We start from the raw sequence: 16584 nt of genomic DNA, 5'->3' as shown, positions 1-16584 counted from the left end.
ACATCATACAACTATTCAAATTCAAAATTTTTACTATTCAAATCCCAACTCAAAATCCAAACCCTAAAACAAACACACCCTAAATGTTAAAAACAATGACGACAAATACAAATAGATAAATTAACTGTGAACGAAGGTAGTATTGTATCGGCATTTAACTTTTCAATTTTTTATTATTATTTTTTAATTTTTTAAACTTTAAAATATCTCGACAAATATTTTTTTAAATTTTTTTTTATCATTCTTTCTCCACATTTCTAAATAAAAATACATAATCTTTTTATGTTACAAAATATTATACTCTTTCTATCTAGGGATGTCAACGAGGCGGGTTCGAGACGGGTTCTGCAGGCCCCGAGACCGGCCCGGCTAGAAAATATTAGGCTCCAAGACACGCCTCGCCCCGCTTCCACCCTGCCCCAGGACCCGCCCTGTTCGGGGCCAACCCGTCAAACCCGTTTTTTTTTAAAAAAATATATATAATAATAAATATTTTTTTAACAATCGAATACTAAAATAAATAGCATTAAAAGCACAAAAAAAATCTAAAAACAATCAAATATTAATCCATAAAAATAAGATAAATAAATAAATAATATATTTTTATTATATAAATATACATATATTAGGTATAATAATTTTAAAAAATTATTTGGAGCAGGCGACTAATTAAATTTATATTTAAAATTATTTAAGTAAATAAATAATATATTTTTATTATATAAATGTACATATATATTAGTTATAATAATTTTAAAAAATATATGATTTCGGGTCCGGGTCCAGATTGGGACGGATTTTTAGTAAAACCCGTAACCCGCCTCGAACCCGGCTGGGTTTAAAATTTTAAATCCACAATCCGCCCCGAAACATATTATTTAAACCCGAACCCGCCCCATTAAGAGCGGGTCCGGGGCGGGTTCAAGGCTAACCCGCCCCATTTGACATCCCTATTTCCATCCAAAATCAAAATGGTCTTTTAGAATTTTGTATAAAATTAAGAAATTACAGTGTTTTATTAATTAGTGAAAGTGTTGAAGGGTTTTTGACATTTTTGTCTTTTAATTCTATTTACAAAGTAATTGTATATATAATGATATATTTATAATTTAAGTAAAAATTAAAGCTATTTTGATATTAATGTATGATTATTTATTCTAAAATAAAAAATAAATTCATTTGAAATGAAACAGACTGTAATGATAAAAACAGTATTTTGAATTAAGACAGATAAAATATATATAAACTATTATTTAAATTAAAATTCAATATTTTTCACTTAAAAAGAAAACATCTAAAATTTATCTATTGCATCACATGTATTATATATGGGGTGGGATTCAATGGTGATAGTCAAGTTTAGCATCATGTTGATTAATGATTAGCCTTTGAATCACAAAAATAAATTCAAAGGCTTGTATTAATTTAAAAGTACAAGAGTAATTCTTACATTCTCCTAATTTATATAACCATCTCTGTCTTCTTTCTTTTTTGTGTACGTTCAACTTCATTTGGAAAAATATAGTAGAATTTTTCAAAAAAAAACTCAGGATTCTTTGAAATATGTGACAATATTTTTATATTTAATAGATAATATATTATTTGATATTTTTCAACATCTAATATAAACATGAATTATTGATTGATCTACATGAAATTAACAAAATTTCACAATTTATATTGTGTTAATGCAAATAATAGGGATTTGCAGCAATAATTAAGATGCAGAAAAAAAAAATTCATAATTGTATAAAAATACTCAAATTATTATTAATTAAAATAAATTAGCAACTTGTTTAGTTGAATTTAGCATTTACGTAAACACGGAGAAATATTTCATACTATATTATACAATCCAATACAAAATTCAGTATTTTCTAAAATATGTGACATCATGTTTTCTTAATATAAACATGATACATTGATTGATTGATAGACAATGAAATTCACAAAACCAGATGGTGCTTACAATTTTTATTTCATACGTCCTGGTAGTGCCTCATGTGACCGACATTCTAACCCAAAGATAAAACAGTTTCAGTCTTCGATGAGAGTAGCATCTCATATCGTCGGAGCTCCGGCGAATAAAGCGAGAGGAGAACTGAACTGAGGAGGTTTCCGAAAAGATAGAAGAGATGAGAAGAGATGGAGAGAATATTGTTGGTGTTTTTAGAATGAAGGGGGAGACCCTTTATATAAGCGTCTCTACTCGGTCAAAATGACATAGGATCAATTATGATAATAATTACGACCTTAATCACCGATGTAATTTATTCTAAATTCAAGCCTTCCGTTTGAGGCAGTTGAAATTTATTTTAATAACAAATTCTCCGTTTGTGACGATCGTAATTTATTCTAATTTCAAACCTTCCGTTTGAGATTAGAATAAATTCATCCAACGGATAATATTTTATCCAAAAAATACTGCAACTTCGGCCATATACCTGGGTTTAACTTAGGGCTGCACAATTTGGTTCGTCTCGAGAGAAATAAAATAGCCAAAAATATTACCAAGCCCTATATACAATAAATAAATATTATTTATTATTTTATCCAAATTAATCTAATTGATTTGGTTCACCGGCTCGTCGTATTTTTACTCACCAATTAATTGATTGCATAAATAACCGATTATCCAACAATCCCCCACATGAGTGGAAATGACCATAAAATGACATAAGCCCAGCTCAAACCCTATAGGATATTGATACATCAGGACACGTAGCTTGTGGTTTTGAACCTTTTATAGTCAACAATTACATAATGTACTGGTGGCCAAGTTGACGTGATGCATTGAACTGTTCCATGGGCGCACTTAGTCAATAATATTGATGTGTCGCAATCTCAGTCTCAACTTTGTTCTCACGTTTTGATCCGTTTCGGCCATGGATCTCGTCTTTGGATTCATAAGTGTTTCGTTTGAAGCGGCCAACATTTCACACTTATATAGATAATCCTATCTCAAGGTATCTAACTCACACGTTTAGGATCATTAAGAGTCATGGACTCAACATCACCACTTTGCACATTATAACACTTATTGCTTTTCAGAAAATTGTAATTGAGTGTTCGTGTTGTACTCTCACAACTTAGTTATCCCATTGAACCAGGACTTGGGATTTCCAAGTGATTTGGTTAGGTTACCACTGTAATTGTCTCTATCTTGTCTATTTTAAATCCATTCCCTTTAGCAATTTGTACATTTGATTTTTCTACAACCCTTTGGTTAGTGGATCCGCTAGGTTTTCTATTGACTTTACATATTCAATAGTCAAAACCCCACTGGTGATCAAATGTCTTACATAGTTTTGTCTACGTTGGATATATCGGGATTTAACGTTATAAATTATATTCTTAGCCCTTTTTATTGCAGCTTGGCTATCACAGTGAATCATCACGGGAGGTATCGATTTTGTCCAGTATGGAATATCATCTATAAAGTTCCTCAGCCATTCGGCTTCTTCGCCAACTTTTTGTCAAAGGCGATGAACTCCGATTCCATTGTGGATTGTGCAATGCATGTCCTGTTTTGTGGATTTCCACGAAACAGCTCATCCTCCAATTGTAAATACATATCTACTTGTAGACAATGAGTCTTTTTCATCGGATATCCAGTTGGCATCGCAGTACCCTTCGAATACCGGTGGATATTTCGCGTAGTGTATGCCATAATTTAGAGTAAATTTAAGATAACTTAAGACTTTTACTAGCGTTTTCCAGTATTCATGACTAGGGTTGCTAGTGTATCGACTCAGCTTGTTTACAGGGCAAACCAGGTCAGGCCTTGTACAGTTTCTTAAGTACATTAGGCTTCTAATAATTTTGGCATAATCTTCTTGAGCTACGAGATTTCCCCTATTCTTGCTCAAGTGCATGCTGAGGTCCATTAGGGTTTTCACTAAAGTTTTGTCGTAGGCATTACATTTTTTCAATATATTTTCCATATAGTGGACTGAGTCAGAATAATACCTTCGTCTTGTTCTAGAATCTTCATTTCAAGGATGACGTTGGCTAACCACAAATCTTTTATGTCGAAGTTACGACCCAACATGCATTTGACCTCATTGATCAGACTGACATCCTTAGCCATGATTAGTAAGTCATCTAAATATAGACAAATTATGATAAAACCGGAATGTGTTTCTTTGAAGTAGACACACTTGTCACACTCATTTGTTTTAAAACCATTTGATAACATGACATTATCAAATCTTAAGTGTCATTGTAAAGGTGTCTGTTTCAGTCCATAAAGAGACTTTGTCAGTTTTCACATCTTTTTCTCTTGGTCAGGAACGACATATCCTTCCAATTTCAGAACCTAGGCTTAGCAAAAGGACAAATGTCGAGAAAACCTTTGGTCCAAATTTTGTTACATATATGTTGGATAATGATCCAAAAAACGATCAAGGAAGCACAATCTAGTCCTAATACTCCTTTTTTAAATGAAGCAATAGATAGTGAAATAGACTCAATAATGCAGAATAACACTTGGGTGTTATCTAACCTACTCGAAGATTGTAAACCACTAGGTGCAAATAGGTTTTGAAAAAGAAACTCAAGGCTGATGGGTTAATTGATAAATATTGTTCCATATATACATCTTCTTCTAATTCACCATTTAGAAAAACAATCTTCACATTCATTTGGTGAATCTCAAGATTGTTCAAGGACGCAATTGAGAGAAGCACTCGAATGGATGTTATCTTGGTTATTGGTGAATATATGTCAAAGAAGTCAAAACCATTTTGGTTGAACTGAACCCTTTCTTTATAAGGGTAGATATTTTCAAAGGATATGACATTAATTGATTCTATCGTAGTTCCCTTGGTCATCCAAGGGATTTTCGATTTGTGAACTATGAAACGATAAACACTATTGTTTAGTGCATATCCGATAAATAAGCAATCTACTCTTTTTGAGCCGATAACGACTTGTTTTCGAGGTGGAACTTTCACTTTCGCCAGGCACCCCCACACTTTGAAGTCTTTGTATGTGGGTTTCTCACATTTTCATAGTTCATAAGGGGCAACATCCTTACCCTTAAGTGGAATCTTGTTCAAGATATAATTTGCAGTAAACACCGCGTCCCCCACAAGTTTTGGGAAAGTCCTGAACTTATCAACAAAGCATTCATCATTTCCTTAAGTATTCGATTTTTGCATTCCGCAAGCCATTTGATTAAGATGAATATGGAGTCGTTGTCTGATGAATTATGCCACTTTCATGTCATATTATTCTTCGGACGGGGCCACATACTCGATACCTCTATCACTTCGAACTGTCTTGATTTTATAGCCAAGTTGATTTTCTACCTCATTTTTTAAGTTCTTGAAGGCTTCAATTGTTTCGCTTTTTTTCCTTAATAGGTAAAGATATTAATATTTTGTGCAGTCATCGATAAAGGTGATGAAATATTTATTTTTACCTCTGGTTTGCACAAATTTTAAGTTACATACATTAGTGTAAAATAATTTTAATGGCTTAGTCTTCTTTTCGACAAATAAGAAGGGTAATTTTGTCATTTTGGCCTCTACGCAAACTTCACATTTATTTTGAGTGTTCACCTCTTTTATATTTCGTAAATTCATATTTGTTAATATTTTTATAGCATTTAGGTTTACATGACCTAATCTACAATGCCATAAATCAGAACACTCGATTAAGTACGAAGAAGAAACAACATTTTTATTATCAGTAAATGGTGCTCGGCGCACGGCCATTACATTCAACTTGAACAACCCATTTGTAACATAACCCATAGCTAGGAACACTTTATATATATAATATAAATTTATCTGCTACAAAGACAAGTTTAAAACCATGTCTAACTAGCAGCGATCCTGAGACGAGATTTTTCCAAATGTTTGGCACATGCAGGACATCCTTCAGAGTTAATTCTTTGCCATAGGTCATCTTCAGCACCACGTTCCCTACGCTTTGGACCTCAGAAGTTGCATGATTTTCCATGTGCAACTTCCTTCCTTTTGTATCCTTCTAGGTTGAGAAGTTTGTTTTGTCGAAGAAACATGGCAGGTTGCTCCGGTGTCAACATACCAGGCTTTCGAACTTTCCACATTATTTGTTTCGTACACAACAATGACAAGGTCGTCATTATTGAGATCATGATCAGTCTGGAGGCTCATCTCAACCAGTTAGGAACTCAGCTTCTTCTTTTTTTGGTGTCTTTCAGTCCTTAACATGGTGTCATGTTTTACCATAATTAAAACGGTTATTTGTAAATTTAGACTGTTTAGCCTTGCCCTTGTCCATTTGAGTTGGGCGGGCACGTATATTGGAGAGATGTCTGACCAAGTTGGCTTTAGAAATATCTCTATCTTTAGCCTTATGATGCTTTCTGTTGTCCTCTTCTATCCGGATTTGGACAATCATATCTTCAAGCCCCACTTGCTTTAGCTTATGCTTCAGATTGTGCTTAAAGTTGCTCCAACTCTGGGGCAATTTCTCGATCATCACTCTATTGATGAACTTTTCTGGCACTGGCATCTCCTCGTCGATAACATAGTGGACAATGTGTTGAAGTTCTTTCACTTGTTCGACGACAGACTTGTCATCTACCATTTTATAGTCCTATAAACCGGGCCACAACAAACATTTTGGACCCGGTAGTTTCGGATTTATATTTTTTTCTCAAGGGCATCCCACAACCCTTCCGCACTTTTTATTTTACAATATACATTATAAAGAAAGTTAGAGAAGCTATCTAATATGGTATTTTTTATCATGTAGTCTTCATGTGTCCACAATGCATAATTAGCATGCGTCTGCTGATCCGGATCGGACTTTGTGGTAGTTGGCCATCGTGCAACACGAACGTAGTAAATCCAATTGCAGTCAAGTAGAAGAGTATCTTCTTTTGCCACCTCTTAAAATCCACTTCAGTGAATGCTTGTGGGACTGGTATAAGGGGCATCATCCGTGGGGCAAACCCAGAAAATACAAAGCTACCGATAAAGGGAATTGACCCAAATTGAGGAGTACAACTCTGGCAACTCCTCCAGATGCGGCTCCGGCGGCTCCTATGGCTGCGGCTCCGGCGAATGTTCCGTCGGCTCCAGAGACCTCTCCAGCAGCGGCGACTTCGGTAAGAGTTACATTCTCACAAAGTAGCATCTAATTTTCAATTGTTAGTTAAATGGGTATTGCGAGAAGTAAATTTACCGTGAAACCGAGTCAATGATTAATGATTTTTCCAAAAATTAGATACGCACCGGTAGTGCCTATGGTGACCAACGTTCTTCAACTCAAAGATAAAACGGTTTCCGTCTCCGATGAGAGTGATACCTCAGATCGTCGGAGCTCCGACGAACAAAACGAGAGAAAAACTGAGTTGGAGAGGTTACCGAAAAACCAGAAGAAAAGGGAGAAGGAGGAGAAGATGTTGTTTTTCTAAAATGAAGGGAAAGACCCTTTATATAGGCGTCTCCACTCGGCCAAAATGACGCGGGATCAATTACGATCATAATTACGACTTTAATTACCGATATAATTTATTATAAATTCAAACCTTCCGTTTAAGGCGGTCGTAATTGATTCTAATAACAAAACTTTCTATTTGTAACGATCGTAATTTATTCTAATTTCAAACATTCCGTTTGAGATTAGTATAAATCCATCCAACGGATAATATTTTATCCAAATAATATTGCGACTTAGGCCATATACCCGGATTTAACTTAGGTCGCATAATTTGATTTGTCTCGAAACAGACAAAAAACCAAAAATATTAACCAAACTCCATATACAATAAATAAATATTATTTATTTATTTAATCCAAATTAATCTAATTAATTTGGTTCACCGGCCTTTCGTATTTTCACTCACCAATTAATCGATTGCATAAATAACCGATTATCCAACAAAATATTATTTTTATTACATATATATACATTCACTGTCTAACGTATAAAACACCTCAAGCAAAAAGCACTAAACAAACACTCTTTTACCAAAAATTTCTGACATATTTTTCAATTAATATTATACAAAATATACTAATATGTATATATTCATACAAAATATAAAATATATATACTCTATACACTAAAACAAATTAATAATTCAATACAAGATATTATTTTTTATATTGTCTATTTATTTTCTCTATAGTTGAAAAAATACAATATTTTAATATATATTTATAATTATATATAATTAACATTTTAATAATAATAAAAACTTGAAATTATCTTAATATACTTATTTATATATATTATATTGGGTAAACTGTTTTTTAAGTCCCGTAATTGGACCCCTTTATCATTTTAGTCCCGTAAGTGGAGCCTGTCGCAAACTAGTCCCATAAGTGAAAAATTTTCGATGTTTTAGTCCTCCGGCGCCGGAGACGCTCGCGTGGCTCGCCGGAGGTGACGTGTCCGCCAGGTGTCCCGCCAGATCAGCGACACCGGGTGGACACGTGGATTTTTTTTTATATTTATTTTTAATTAGACCAAATAAAAAATAAAAAAATTCAAATAAAACTAAAAATAAATGAAAACAAATTAAAAAAAATCCACGTGTCGCTGACCTGGCGGACACGTCACCTCCGGCGAGCCACGCGGGCATCTCCGGCGCCGGACGACTAAAACAACGAAAATTTTTCACTTATGGGGCTAGTTTGCGACAGGCTCCACTTACGGGACTAAAATGATAAGGAGGTCAGTTACGGGACTAAAAAACAGTTTATCCTATTAGATATATATATATTTAATATTATAATATAATTATAAAAAAATAAAATAAATAAAAATTAGAAATTTGGAATTTTCAATTTAGTTCAAATTTTTTCGATTATTTTGGTTTGATTTAGATTGATTTTTTCAAAAATTTAAATTTTTGAATGGATTCGAATTTCACAAAATTCAAATAAAAGATCTGAATGCTCATCCATAATTCTATACTACTTTTAAATCAATATCACATTATTTATCATATATATTAAATATATTTTTTAATATTATATATAGAATTTGTCAAAGTACTATATTAAAAATGTTTAATTCGATTCTGGCTTTTAATCAGTGAAGGACATGTTCCAAAGCACATTGAAACAAAAGCAAGTGCCGTGTTCGTTTATAAAAATAAAAAATAATAATAAAAAAAAAAAGAAAAAAAAAAGTGCCGTGTTTGCTGCTATTAAAACAAATGGCCTACCAAAATACTCCTTCCGGTGTCAGATACCATGTCTACGTTGCCGTTTCTATCGTCCCACATACTATGTTACTTTTTTGAAAAATAATTACACACTTTAATCTCATTTTAAATTTTTTAATTTTTTTTAAATTTTAATTAAACTAATTAGTTATCTTAATCTTAATTTATAATTATTTATATTATAGGATAATTATTTTCACTGATACATTCTTAATTATCTACTAATTATACTCCTCCTAAAATACTGTGTCCACAGTGTGACAGACACGGTATCTGGGACGGAGGGAGTATGAAATATCTTTTATGTGGTCCATTTATCAGGTGTGTTTACTTGTGAAGTTTTGATTTTAAATTTTGATTTTGAATAGTAAAATTTTGAATTGAAATAGTTATTTGATATGATATAAATATGTATTGATGTGATGTTTTGAATGTAAAATTATATTTTAGTTTAATAAATAAATAAAAATGTTCGTGATTCATTGTTTTTTCAATCCAACGGTAACTTTTTTAATCGAGTGTGTGTAATTCGACAAAAGATTTACAGAATATGACAATTTTTTAAAACTTGTTTTCTTGATCTCGGTTCTTCTTAAATTTGTAGTTTAATCGAAAAAATAATTTATATTTTTATTGATTAATCTTATTATAATAATAATAATAATATTACTAACAGTAAGAGAAAAATATGTTTGTGTATTTTTTATTGTCACAATTTTATTTTTTTTCATTTCTGTACAAAAGAAAAATAGAAATGAGATATGACAAATAATTTATTTTCTAATTTTGAATTTTCACGTCAAAACAAACAAGAAAAATTTATTTATTTTTATTTGTCTTGATCAAGTATACCATTAATTATCAAATTATCCTCTCTAATCTTAGTTCTTCTTTTAATAATTTCAAAAAAAAATATTAATATATATTATACATATTTATTTATATTATATACACAATTCTTTATACATTACATAAAAAAATATATATTTCCTCGAATAATTTTACAAAACAAATCCACCCCTGAAATAAAGTAATATTTAAAATATTTTATTTAATTTATTTACATAATATTTATATAATTAGATATATTTACCAACAAAAATATATTTTATGCATACTTTAATATATATATATATATGTATATTATGTCTTTACAATCAAAATACATGCAGGTATTTATACAATTTATTTATCCAATAATATAGATAAAATTGCTTATAATTTTCTTTGTGGTTTTGAAATTCAGCGTAAAATCTTTCTATATTTTAAAAATTGCATGATACCCCCTTATACTTTAAAAAACGTTGCATGAAATCCCACCACCATGAAACTTTCCTCGTGTGATAAAAAGATGATTTTCTGTCCATATATTTTACATGACATGAGGGTTTTATGCAATATTTTTGAAAATATAGAGAGCGTCATGCAATTGAACTATCTACCTAACATTACAAGTACTCTTACAATTTACAATATATTAGACAATTGTCACTACTTTTATATCATATACTAATAAGGTTATTTTACTCATTTTTACTTTATTTCTACTATATTTTAATATAATACTAATATTTTTAAAATTATATAAAAAAAGTGAAAAAATAAATAAATATCTAATTATGGATGGAGGGAGTAGTATTTCTAATTTAAAATATAAACCAAAAATCAAAATTCCAAACACTAATTTAAATTCAAAATTGGAGAGAGAAAGAGAGAGGAAGGGAAAGCGCGTGCAATGTGCTCCATTGATTTGATTTCATATTTATTGACAGGAACAAACCACACAAATAATATAAAAGAAACACAACTTTTTGTTGGTCGCTGCTGCCTTTTATCCCATCTACTCCACCGCCTCTCTCTCTCTCTCTCTCACACACACATACCCACAGTTCGAAGATCATCAGAGCAGGGCAGGCACCACTCTCTTCTCTCTTTGCTGTGTTTGTCTGGCCTCGCCTCCCCTGGCTACCCACCTCCACTTTTTCTCTCATTTCTTTATCATTATTCTTCTTGTCATTTTGAGATAAACCCTCGGATTCGCACATGTTTGTTGTGGAGGAATGGAGGCTTGAATGAATGCCAAATCGCCATTGGAACGAGTTGAAGTGCATAATAGGGCATTCAATTGCGATCGCGTTTCGAGAAACAAGGACTGATTGACTGACTTAATAATTGGTTGATTGATTGGCAGGGGGAAGAACAGTTGAATGACTCCATGAATTTCGGTTGGTATTTCTTCCTGTGTACGCTTTCTCTCTGTATTGTATTGTATGTGATTTCTTTCTTCATTCTCTTCGGCCTTTCCACTCGCCGGCTTCCTTGGATCTCCTTCCCTCTGCGTGATTCGGTTGCGTTGTCCTCGTTTATTTGTTTTTAAATGGGGAGGAACGGCCGTTTTGTGTATCGCCCTAGCTTGGGGGTGAGATTGTTGGTTGGAACCGTCGATTAGGGGGTTTCTGGATGGATTTGTGAAGTTTTCTTTTCTTTTTTCTTTTTCTTTTTATTCTGCTTTAGGTTTCTTTTGGTTGTGTTGGTGAATTGAAGCTGTGATCTCCGTGCTCCTCATTTCGATATCTAGGTGATGGAGCGATTCGGTTGTCGTTTTTGTTGATGCAGGTTGTCGGCGTGATTCAATCGGGAATCCCTTGGATATTTTGTGTGGAACCCCAACCCAATTGTTTCTTCTGATATAAAATTCTTTGCAAAACTCTTTTAGGTGTGGTAATTTTGTGATTGTTTTGGCATGTTCGTCTGTCATATTTGTTATGAAGATCCTTGCATTGTGATTGTCTAGTTTTTCTGTGTTTTACAGAAGTTGTGTTTATAGGATGTCAATCGACCCGCTAGGGTTAAAGATTGTGGAAAGATTTCTTTGTCATTTTGTGTTTGGATGAATCTCTGTAAGAATCGAAAACAAGCTCTTGTGTCTGGTTTTCGACTTGTTCTTGTAGTAGTTTTTTGTTAGATCTAAATGAGGGCATCTTCTTCCTCCTATACATTGTAATATTAATTCCTAAAAGCAAAGCTTTGATATTTCTAAAAGCAAGTAGTAGTTAGGTTAGTTGTGTATCTGTTTATGACAGGGAACCTTACTTTCTATTTGCTTAAGGCAGCGAAGCAAGGCCACATAGAGGAAACTTGCTTTATTGCAATGTTCTTTTTTGGTCTAGTTAATTTGTATCGAAAGCAATGCCAATTGTTTTGCACTGTAAAAATGTTGCTAGGCGTTCAGATTCTGGCAGTAATTTGAAATGTTCGGTTTTATTCTGAATGTTTTAGGCTGAAACATCGCCTCCATACTATTCATACTTTGAGAACAAGAGTGCTGAAGAATACTTCTTTCTGAGAAAGAGATCGATGATGCGTAAGTTCTTCTGCTGCACCTGCAAAGTAGAGGAGTCTAACCATCCCAACGAAGATGAGAATTTCAAGAACACCAGGAACAACAATGATGGTAAGTATGCAATATTCTGTTGTTATGCCTAGCTTCTATTAAGATTTAACTTACTTTCTTTATTTCCTTTGTGTGGTCCATTCAAGAGATTAGGTTTCATTACCATCTTTAGTAATGTGAAACTCCTTGAGCATATAACACATTAACTACCCAATATACATAAGCTCATTGATTTCATCTCTACTTTGTTGATTATACTTATTTATTAAGGTATGTAATCGTTATGGCTGTTTGGGAGTTTTAATGGAAAAGAGAGGAAAAGAGTTTGCTACCAAATGTGGATGGGAAGTTTTCTTAGGGAATTAGAAAGCTTTTATTCCAATTTGTTTCTCTTTCTTCCCAATCTTTCCATCCAAACTAGCCATTAGTATATGGCCCTTGGGCATCCAATGTGATTATTCAGCTCCTGATGCATTTATGTATGCATCACCAGCTCATCAAAAAGGCTCTAAGGCATCGGCTCCAGTGAAGCCAGAAGTCCAGAAATCAGCACCTCCTATTGAGGTGCCTGCTTTGTCTCTTGAGGAATTGAAAGAGAAAACCGACAATTTTGGATCAAAAGCCTTGATTGGTGAAGGATCCTATGGAAGAGTCTATTATGCTCACTTGGAAAATGGAAAGGAAGTTGCCGTCAAGAAGCTTGATGTGTCATCCGAACCTGATTTGAACAACGAGTTCTTGACTCAGGTCTAGCTACAAGTTTTGTGATTTTGATTTTTGATGTACATATTATTCTGCCTAAGTATTCAAGTTATCCACAATGCAACTAATCTTGCATAGGTTTCCATGGTGTCAAGATTGAAGCATGAAAATCTTGTTGAATTGCTTGGTTACTGTGTAGATGGCAACCTTCGTGTCTTAGCTTATGAATTTGCGACCATGGGATCTCTGCATGATATTTTGCACGGTACGTAGAAATTAGAATAGGTGTGCTCCACAATATCCTTGCTAGAGGTTTAATTATGTTTGCTACTTCAATACAGGAAGAAAAGGAGTTCAGGGAGCACAGCCTGGTCCTGTTCTTGACTGGATGCAACGAGTAAAAATTGCTGTCGATGCTGCTAGAGGATTGGAATATTTGCACGAGAAGGTTCAGCCTTCAATAATTCACAGAGATATCAGATCCAGTAATGTCCTTCTATTTGAAGATTACAAAGCCAAGGTTGCAGACTTTAACCTTTCAAATCAGGCTCCTGACATGGCTGCTCGTCTTCATTCTACTAGAGTTCTTGGAACCTTTGGTTACCATGCCCCAGAGTAATGCTTCTTTACTTGCCAAATATACTAATTTCTATAATAGTCTGCTCTATATCTATCATAATCGCAGACATATGCTTGAATGAAATTTAACTATTCTAGATGTAGATTGGCTAGCCACTTTTTTTTTTTTTTTTATTCTTTGTTTAGGATTTGTTGGGGGTGTTTAATTAAGCTGCGAATTGTTTTGAGTTGTTTTGGAATTGAATTTTCTTTAATGGAAAAAAGGTATTGGGTCTGATGTTTTTGGACAGAAAAATAATATAATAATAATGAATTCTTGTAGAGTCCACATGAGTTGCTTTGGATTTGAATTTTCTTGAATGAAAAAATTATTGGATGTGACATTTTGAATCAAAAATAGGTATTGATGTGATGTTTTTTATTTTGTTTTGGATTTGAATTTGAATTTGAATTTCTTAAATTAAATAATTATTTGATGATGTTTTAAATAGACACTAGGTATTGATACGATGTTTTTGAACAATAAATAAATAAATAAAAATCAGTGTAGCTTATAAGGATCAACACTGGGGATGGAAACACAGGTGAACACAGTCATAGTTTCTGAAACTTTCACCAGTGATTGTTCTCTCTCTAGTCTGGAACACTTTCACTTTACTGGACCTTCCAATAAATCTGTTAGTGAATATATCTCTCTCTTGATATATCTTTATGTTTATTGTTATTTGTATTTCACAATAGAAAGAAGGCTAGGAACCAGATGTTTTGCTGGAATGAGTACTTGGAACTGCTCCTGTGCTGATCCTTTCATTACAATCTCGATAAAAATTCTACTTAAATTGCACCAGAATTTGTCCCCAAACTACATAACGCATTTAATATTGTTGTGGAGCTAGTAGCCTCCGCATTCTTGCTGTGGTAGGTTACGGTTTGAATATGTAAAGTAATTAATTCTAATCAAAGAATTTTGACACTGGCAGATATGCAATGACGGGGCAATTGACACAGAAGAGCGATGTTTATAGCTTTGGGGTGGTTCTGCTTGAGCTTCTGACTGGAAGGAAGCCTGTTGATCACACCATGCCTCGTGGACAGCAGAGTCTTGTTACTTGGGTGAGCCTTTTTTTGTTGTCTATCCCTATTTACGGTTTCCATTTTGCCCTCATAGCTAACTGCTTGCCTTCTTCCTTTAGGCGACACCAAGACTGAGCGAGGACAAGGTCAAGCAGTGTGTCGACCCAAAACTTAAGGGAGAGTACCCACCCAAAGGGGTCGCCAAGGTTCCTCTCTCTCTCTCTATATATATATATACACACATGTTTTTGAACAACTATTAATATGTTGATCAAATTTCATGTTGCAGTTGGCAGCAGTTGCAGCATTGTGCGTGCAATACGAAGCTGAGTTTCGTCCAAACATGAGCATTGTGGTCAAAGCCTTGCAGCCTCTCTTGAAGTCTACTGCACCCACCCCTGAGAGCTAAGGTAACATCCGAAAGCCCCACCCCCACCCTCATCCCCATGTGGTTGTTCTATATTCACTTCAATTGCATATCTGTGCCGTATAATGCATATCTTCCGAGTGTTTTTGTGATTTCCATTCGAATATTATATGTTTTTCCCTTTTCCTATAATGGATGAGTGTTATGTGTAGCCATGATGATTAAAGAGCCAGCCAATGTCTGTCTGTCTTCGTAAACTAGAATATCGATCCATTTCTAGTGTGAGACTGAGTGATTGTGAATGGAAGATCTTACCTCTTGTGTTTGTCTGCCTAACAATTTTTTCTTGTGAATTTTAGTTCCATGAGTTATATTGACCTGTTTTCAGCTTTGAATTTTTTTTTAGAATTTGAGTATTTGATTTGATGCAAGAGAAAATGCACTCCATAAGTTAAAATGATGCAACTTACTTTTGATAAAAGGGTTTGTGTTTTAGTTTAAATGCACATATTTTGTATTTTATTTATTACATAATTTTATTACTCCCTCCGTTTCAAAATAATAGGGACATCCGATATAAGATTGACACGATAATTAAGGAATAATATTATTACTCCCTTCGTCTCACTGAAATGTTGTTATTTTTTATTTTTGTCCGTCTCAAAACAAGGTTACTATTTTCTACATTAGAAATCGTACTACCTATCTAATATAATAAATATCCTTTTAACTTGCACTATATTATATAAATGTCATTACTTTTATATTAATATTCAAAAATCTATTAATTTTATTTTTGTCTTTTTCACTACAATCTATTATAATACTAATATTTAAAAATCTACGTGCAAAAAGTAAACGACAATTTTGCACCGGGACAGAGGGAGTATATTAATAGCGGGTGTAAAAGTGTTTTTTAAAGATCAAATTGCTTTTATTTTATGTCATTATTGTAAAAAAGTAGTGATAGTTTTGTAAAAATGTGGAAAACTAGTTAGAAATAAGACTATTATTTTATAACATAGAAAATAATAAAATGAAACTATTATTTTGTCTTATAATATAGAAAATAATAAAATGAAACTATTATTTTATAACGAATGAGTATAAGGTTTTTTGTTAAATTAAAGTTTCAAAAAATAGTATACTATTTAATATATTTATCTTTTTTATTTGAATAAAAATTTGTTAATTAGATATGCCTTTACAACTAAACATCATATTTGAACAAATAAAATGCTGTGTATACTTTATGTAATAAATAAAATATAAAATTCGATATACATTGTATGTTTA

At 32.9% G+C, this 16584-nt stretch overlaps 1 protein-coding gene across 2 annotated transcripts; it reads left to right on the top strand.

Annotated features, from left to right (window-relative positions):
* The first annotated feature begins 10980 nt into the window (after positions 1-10980).
* On the top strand, positions 10981-15667 carry LOC127242635 (PTI1-like tyrosine-protein kinase 1). Of its 2 annotated transcripts, XM_051262252.1 has the most exons (9): positions 10981-11397; positions 11789-11888; positions 12452-12626; positions 13060-13313; positions 13407-13533; positions 13610-13883; positions 14828-14960; positions 15041-15127; positions 15211-15667. In XM_051262252.1, exons 3-9 carry the CDS (start codon positions 12530-12532, stop codon positions 15328-15330), a joined length of 1092 nt encoding a protein of 363 aa, XP_051118209.1. In that variant the 5' UTR covers positions 10981-11397; positions 11789-11888; positions 12452-12529; the 3' UTR covers positions 15331-15667. The 2 variants fall into 2 exon arrangements, with proteins under 2 accessions (XP_051118209.1, XP_051118208.1); XM_051262251.1 differs by lacking the exon at positions 11789-11888.
* The last annotated feature ends 917 nt before the right edge of the window (positions 15668-16584 follow it).

This window comes from Andrographis paniculata, unplaced genomic scaffold (assembly GCF_009805555.1).
Source record: "Andrographis paniculata isolate CXL003 unplaced genomic scaffold, ASM980555v1 Contig87END, whole genome shotgun sequence".
Taxonomy (NCBI): Eukaryota; Viridiplantae; Streptophyta; class Magnoliopsida; order Lamiales; family Acanthaceae; genus Andrographis; species Andrographis paniculata.
Note: the sequence above shows the minus strand (reverse complement) of the source record. Positions and strands in the feature narration are given on the sequence as shown.